A 7786-nucleotide genomic window follows, 5' to 3' on the forward strand; every position below is an offset into this window, starting at 1 on the left:
TGGGCCTTCTTGAGCGCCTCATCAGCCTTTTTGGCACTCTCATCAGCCTTCTTCTGGGCCTCCTCCGCCTTCTTCCGGGCCGTCTCAACATCAGTCGCTCGCTGCTTGGCCGCCTCCAGATCTGACTCTAGCTACTGGATTTTAGACGCGTGTGTCTTAATGATTGCTTTAGTTTCAAGTTCATTTACGATAGTTGAGTGTAAAGCAATATTGTCAGTGTCTATGGCAGACTTCTTGGCCCTTTTTACCTCTTCCCGTTTGCGGGAATAAGGACGTTTGAGCCCGTCCACCCACAGCATAGCCTGCAAAAAAGCAAGCGGTGTGAGTATTGCAGGCGGGATAAAACACTTGGAAAAAATAAAATTGAATTGATAAGTTTCTTACCTCAGCCAGAAGGGATAGAATGCGTTCAAGATTGAACGTCTCTATCCTAGGGATACTGTCTTTATCCCTCTTCCGGACGGCTTCTAGCATGGCCTTGGCATGCTTCTGGACGTCTGGCCAGCGGGGAGATTGATCTGCACCACAATCAATACGTGATGAGTGCGAAACTAAGGCAACACCTATTTGTTGCCGGCCGTCTAAAGATGACGTCTGTTGAGAGCCACCCCAGCTCAAGCAGGGATTCAAAAGGGTTCTTACCGGCAAAGGCCACCCCAGCTCAAACGGGGATTCAAAAGGGTTCTTACCTTCAGAGCCAACCAAGCGGGAACCGCTTGCAGGCGTGAAGAACCCCCGGTCGCTGTTACGGGGTTAACGAGGCTGAGGCCCAGGCTGCCGCCTACCTTCTCGTTACGCCCCGCTATCCGCATCTGCTGATGCCCGGCTGAGGCGCCAGGAGTTGACGCGGAGGTGGATTTTTTGATTTTGTTGAGAACGGAGGGGGTCTCCTCCCTAGCCCGTTTGAGTTGTTTCTCAAACGTCTTTCCAACCTCTCCCCCTGCAAAAATAACCAAGTCAAAGTTAGCATCCGGGAAAAATAGTTTTAAAGATCAATTTAAGAAAGGTACAGGCGTTTATTACCTTGGCCTTGACCTCAGCCGCAACTATTTTCGCAAGCTGCTTGCGGATGAGTGCAGAGGACCGCTTGGGAGTTTTCTCCGTCTGCAACATGTATAATGCTTCCTCTGCAAAAAAAAAAAGGAAATTGGTCAATAACATAAATCAATTTCGATAGAAAAATACTACCGATGGATATAAACTCAGGTGCATACGTCTGGTAAACATGTGCCCTAGCCCGTAGGCGGATAGGAAACACTCGTCCCTGAACCAGGTGCTTTTGGGGATCCAGTTCTTGGAAACTTTTATTGTTTCCCCGGTTGACAAGGTCGCGTCTGTGAGGTCGAAAAAGTCTGCCTCAATGATCTTGTCAAAGTCTCCCTCTAGGATCCGGGGAAGAGCGCACTTCCGGCCCAGCAAGTCGGGCTTCTTATTGTACAGACGGAATTCATAATTCTCCCGTCTAGTTGGAGCTGACATCAGACAGAACCTGTGCTTCCAGCCGTCGAATTTCGAGACCTTGTCCAAGGTCATCATATATTGGGGATGCGTGGTTGGAGTGTACCACGCCCTACAGCCGCCTGGGCTTCTGCTAAGATAATGCATACTAGCAAAAGCCTCCCAGCCGGGGTTAAGCCCCTGGAACTCGTAGGCGGCAACATACCCCAGAATGTTTGTCTAAGAGTTGGGAGTAAGTTGCCAGACTCTGAGGCCGTAACCTCTTAAAATTGCCTTCACCGCCTGGTGAAGGGGGAAGCGAAGGCCAGCCTTGAACGCCGCCTCATAACAGCTGAAATAGATGTTGGCGTTCTCTTGATCGTCCTCCCAGGCGATGGTGCCATTCTCAGGCGGCACCCGGATCCTATACTCGTCTCCTAGCGGGTGCATTTGAGTAAAATTCTTTAAGTTTTCCTCCATTTGGATCCGGTCCTTGGAGGAGACATGGATATTGAAGGGATCTTCCTTCTCGTTCCATTTTTTCCTTTCCTCCTCCTCGCTATCCTGAAGCGGGGGCAAATCATCACTGCTCTCAGAGGTAGAGGCGGAGCTGTCGCTCTCCGTCTCTTCCTCATCTTGGGTCAAGGGGGCAGAGACGGCCTCGTCGTCGCCTTGGTCACACTCTTCCAAAAAAGAGTCAGCGGGGGTGGAAGGGGCGCGCGGAGGGGATCTCTCCAGAGCCGTCTGGTCTCCCTAACCAGACATTTCTCCCTCAGGCGATTGGCCGTCTTAGCCTTCGCTCTTGTAATTTGGATCAGTCGCCGTCTGCATTATCCGAGCCATTGTGTCCTGCACAGACACGTAACTGGTCGGAATCCGAGGCAAAGGGTGGTCCTAACACCCAGAGACCGCACTCCCAGTCCTAGACTCAGCCGTCCCTGGTGGCCGGTTGGACTCTAACCTAGGCTGTGCCGTGTGTGTTGGTGATGCATCCATTTATTGCAAGAAATATGTACTAACAGTGAAAAAAGAAACAGAGCTGAGAGAGGCAGAGATGGTACCTTTTGATATAATATCTGGAGATTAAGCGGGTCTGGCTGGGTCGATGGAAAACGAACTTTCTTGCTTGCGCCTGACTCTAACGAATGACTTCTGCTCTCTCAAAGTTCTCTCTAGAATTTTTTTTGTAAACGTACCAGATTATGAGGGTAAAACGGCTATATATAGAGGGTAAATATGGGGGCATTTCCGTAATTTACCCGGAAGGTGAACGGTTACTCTTTAATGGTAAAATTACCGCCAATCGGAGCGTGACACACGTCACAGATGCCACGTGGCGTGCCACGTCACATCTGTGAGGGGCAAATGTTTAGGGTAATTTTACCCCGCCACGTGGTCTAATCAGAGGATGACACGTGTCAGCCTCAGGATGGCCCAAAGTGGACACATCCCTGCTTGACATGTGTCACTCCAGAAATTAAGGGAAAAAGGCGGCCTTCAGGCCTAAATCCCGAGAACGCCGCAAAGCGGCGCAGCCCTCCAATGATTAGGGTTCAGTGACCTAATCAGGGGCACAAATCCCTAAGACCCTATAAAAAGGGAGATGTCCCTCTTTTTGAGGGCACGTTTTACCATTTATTACATTTTTACTCTTTGATAGAGACATCTTGAGCTTGGAATCCGAGCAGAACCCCACCTAAATTTCCGCACCTTTTTCTCCCTTCAAGTTTCTAACTTGTGCGTCGGAGGCGGAGCACCACCCAACTGGTGTCTCCGTTTGTTTTGCAGGTACAACTCACTCCGGATCAGTCTTCGTGTTGTAACTCTCCCGAGGGACAAAAACACCCAAAACACCTTGGTATTAGAATACAATGTTATTTGATCAAGCAACTAGTTTATTATTTGAGTAATCATAGCAATCTTTTCATACTTTCTAATATAATTTTTAGGAAATTTTTGACAATTACCACCTACTATTATTTCCATTTTAGCAATTACCACCTACTATTATTTATTTTTTTTTTGAAAATTACAACCAATTTTTTTCTTAAACATCAAACATAATTCCTTCCATTCCTTTTTTCCCTCCCATTTCTTTGATACTTCATTCCCAGGTTCAACTTTTCGCTAAAAGAAATTGAAAACATTGCAATTTACTTCTCCAAACAAAATAATTGATTGAATATTGTTTTCCTTTTCGATTTGATTCCGCGAAAATTTAAACTTGAGAGTAAAGTATCGAGTGAGAAATAAGAAATGGGAGGGAAAAAGGGAGGGAAGGTATTATGTAGGGCCCACATGATGTCATAAGGTGGTTGAGAGCCAAATAGGTGGGAACTTTTGGTGTTTGAGAAAAAAGTTGGTGGTACTTTTTAAAAAAAATAATAGTAGGTGGTAATTGTTTAAATAAAAACAATAGTAGATGGTAATTGTCAAAATTTCCTAATCTTAACAACAGAAAAAATTGTCCTTAGTTCATGTCAGAAGTCAACATCGTTCGATTCTAAAATCTTGATAATTGGGTGATTTAGAAACACATAATGTCATAATAAAACCTCTATGATTCTTCCGTCAACTTCAGTTTTCCACTGTATTGGTATCTTTTCACTTGTGTTCTTTTTCTACTGGTTTTTTTGGCACACCATCTTAGGTTGCATGCAAAACTTGTGTCAATACATGATTTGTAGACAATAGCTTAGATGTTTTAGAAGCATTATGTTATGAAATAGGACCTTTTTGGGACTTTGAATTTGATTGAGGAACAATGCAAAGCTAAATGAGAAAGCAATTAAAAATGAACAAAATAAAACACACAAGATTTATAGTGGTTCACTCAAAATGAGCTACATCCACTTTTGGGGAGATTGGAGCTTGTATTACTCTTCAATGGAGGAAGAATTACAATGGAGAAAGATGGTGTTCTTGGTGAGCTAATTTAAGATCTAAGTCTCACTTGTGTTTCTCTCTCATACTCTCTACAATGAAAAACAAGAGTATATATAGTGCAAGATGAATCAACGGTTAAGATTACATCCCGAGCAAAATAAGAAGAAATCGCAGCGCTGGAACAGGGGCTCGCAGGTTCGACCGAACCTACCCAGAATTCGGTCGAACTTAGTGTGGTTCGGTCACACCACCATAGGTTCGACCGAACCTACTCTAGAAATGAAAAGAGCATCAGTTCTGCCTAAAGTTTCGACCGAACCTATTAAATGGTTCGGTCGAACTCCCCCTACGCGGACAACACTTCTTTAAACAGTCATAACTCCCTCGATTCTTAACCAAATCAAGCTTATGACCAGTCGTTGGAAAGATTTTGAGAAGAGCTATCACCTCCAACTTGAATCATCTCAATATCACTTCTAGATCTTGAGATATGATCATTTTAAGTCAGCCCTTTCCATGCTTCTTTGCTTAAAGCCCCAAACACCATAATACTAAAGCATATATTAACATGGAGCATTCGAGGCACACATATAACACATTATATTCATATTTATATCTTTGATCACAGAATTTGAATCCTAGAGGATAAAATGCATATATTATGGACTAGCAAGCTAAGGAGAATTTAAAAAGATCAATGAAGAGTCTGTCGTCTATGACTCTTATGTACCCTCTATAGGAATAGGACAAATTATGCATTCTTGGCTCCAAGGGATCAGATCGTGTGCTTCGATGGAGATACGAATGCTTAGAAAAGAGCTGAGCTATTGTCTTTCAATCAAGCGTGACATAAATTCTACTAGCAATCTATGGCATACTTTGTAAACCAACGGTACAGAACAGGCCGCTATTGCACACAATGAAGAACAGAGAAATAGCATTTTGGTGGAAGAAACACAGAGTTCTAAGTCCATGTTCCTAAAAATCATGTAATAATCTATTGTAAAAGATCATTAACACACTGCCATAATAAAATAATAAGCTAGTTAATTGATTAAAAGACATTGCCATCATAAAAGCAGGACATAAAAATCATACCTTTGAGCTCATATGATCATACATTCATGTATACATCAGATTCAGAATAATAGTGCAGAAACTTACTAAGAAGTGAAGTAATTGTTGTACAAGGATCAAAGTAACGAAGTCTAGCTGCGTGTGACATACTCAGCATCTGATGTTAGTACACACCATAAATCAAACAATACATATAGTTAAATAGAATCAGTCACCAATCTAACAATTCAATCCACATCATTAACAGCATAAAACCAACAGATCACTTATTAGTTGGATAACTTTTACTTGCATTTAACAAATTACAGTAAGTCACACCATTGCTTCATTAACTACTAAAAAGAACCTAACAATATACAAAAAAAAGAATGTCAATCAATGTTACTTGGACATACAGTTTATTACATTTCAAGTACGCGTGTTAAAACTTAACACTATGACACCTCTACATGAGTATGTACACTAGCACTTCAATTTGCTGCAAAAACATGAAAAGGATTACATACAAAATCCCAATTACTTGACACCGAGTAACATAGTGCTCCTATGAACTCTAGCACCTCTCCTTATAGATGAGCAGCTTGTAAAGCTCGTGACAAATCACTAATCTTCTTAGCTTTCTGCTTCTTTTGCTTCTTAGTCAATGATTTTTCCTTCACCAGCACCCTTTGAAGAACTTGTCTAACATCCCGGTCACCATAATCCTCTACACCATTCGCGGATAAACCATCAAAGAAAGCAGCATGAACAAGCCTTAACTTATCCAAAGCTCTAGCTAGCACCCCATTTTCCTCGCTTTCATCCTCATTCAACTGAGACCAAGACAGCCGCGGAGGAGAAGCATCATGAACTTTATCCTCAGGACTAAAGTAAGAAAAGTAATTATACGGTGTTATTTTCAACAAATTCGTCTTATGATCCTCCCACACGTCTTCATTATCATCCATTACCACTACAACGCGCTCATGCTCCAAGACAACATCCAAAAATTTCTTGTGCTTATCCAACATTACACAATCATCCCTCGAAACCACCCTCCAATTATCAAAATACCTCCCATTGGAATCGAGCAATTTCGACATACTCCAAGCATAAAACTTACACCCTAGAGTATATATCGTCATGTCAAACATCGTGCTCGCCTCTCTAAGAAAATCACGTACATACGGCCGTAATTTAGTCCACGAACCACCAGCTTGAAACAACAATGCACCTAATTCCCCTGGCAAATTATAATCAATTCCATATCTTTTCGTACGAACGAAATCCCTATCTTCGGGACTTAATTTGTATTTTTTTCGTGTATGAACAAGCGTATGATCCAAATCAATAACTAAATGAAGCTTTCTTCGGGATAATAATCTTTGCAAATTGGTATCACGAATACGATTAATCTCGTTAAAACTTAGATTTAAATCAGGGTAAATATACCAAAAGGGTATGGTAGAAATTGTACCGTTAATTTCTTGGTCACATTTAGTGCACGTATATCGTAAAAAAACAGGATGTGAGCATATTGTTGTACGATGATCATCAATTGTGTTGTTACTTTGAATTTCTAACGCAATTTCTTGGCCTAACAATGATGATAATAATTCGAGTCGAGAATTATTAATGCCTGTTTCTTCGTCTAGTTGTTGTCCCTCCATGTTTGGACGATGACTCGATCAGGAGCCGTAAAGGTGGGCAACTATATGGAATCTAATGACGGTATCACTACGTGACTTAATTCCGATCACTCCCTTAGAAATTTGAATTGATGTTTATGAATTTGTATTGATAGCTGATTTGTAATTTTTTTTTGAAACATCTGATTTGTAATTTTTGGTAGATTGGTAAAAGTAAAACCCTAGAAATTCTCTATCAGGCTAACGAACTTGTTCAAGAAAGTTTCAAGTGGACCTTGATCTCCAAGGAAAAGAATGAGGTTGACTTTTTCTGTTAAGAATATGATTTGGAATTGAGGGTCTTACGGAGTATTATTTAAAGCGGACCTTGTTCACCACGGCAAATCGGCAAGAGTTGTTACAATATGGCCGCTCAGTAGAGCTGTCAAAAACTGACCCGAACTGGTGAATCCGAACCGTTTCGAACTGTTCTAAAAAGGAACTGAACCGCTAAGAACCTGTTATTTTAAAATCGTAAAACAACACGACCCGGTTTTTTAAAACCTGAAACTGAACCGATCCAAATATTTGAGAACCGTTAATGAGCCCTACACATTATTAAGCCGAACTGATACAACCCGAACCGAGTACTTCTGAACTCGATAGCAACCCGATCCATTGTAAACCGAAACCGTTTAAACCCGACAAAAACCCGATAATCCCAAATCGTTTACAACCTGTAACTGGTTAGGATTAAACCGTTTATAACCCGTAATAAG

The 7786-nt window shown here is 41.9% G+C and overlaps 1 protein-coding gene across 1 annotated transcript; it reads right to left on the bottom strand.

The window, feature by feature from the left end:
- Positions 1-5966: 5966 nt before the first annotated feature.
- On the bottom strand, positions 5967-7049 carry LOC110709390 (RNA polymerase II C-terminal domain phosphatase-like 4). The gene has a single exon (XM_021887603.1). The coding sequence runs from the start codon at positions 7047-7049 to the stop codon at positions 5967-5969; it is 1083 nt and encodes a 360-aa protein (XP_021743295.1).
- Positions 7050-7786: the final 737 nt, after the last annotated feature.

This window comes from Chenopodium quinoa, unplaced genomic scaffold (genome assembly GCF_001683475.1).
Source record: "Chenopodium quinoa cultivar QQ74 unplaced genomic scaffold, ASM168347v1, whole genome shotgun sequence".
Lineage (NCBI taxonomy): Eukaryota > Viridiplantae > Streptophyta > Magnoliopsida > Caryophyllales > Amaranthaceae > Chenopodium > Chenopodium quinoa.

Bases quoted from the DNA above. Each gene is read 5' to 3' on its own strand.
- LOC110709390 (XM_021887603.1), bottom strand. From the start codon at position 7,049: ATGGAGGGACAACAACTAGACGAAGAAACAGGCATTAATAATTCTCGA.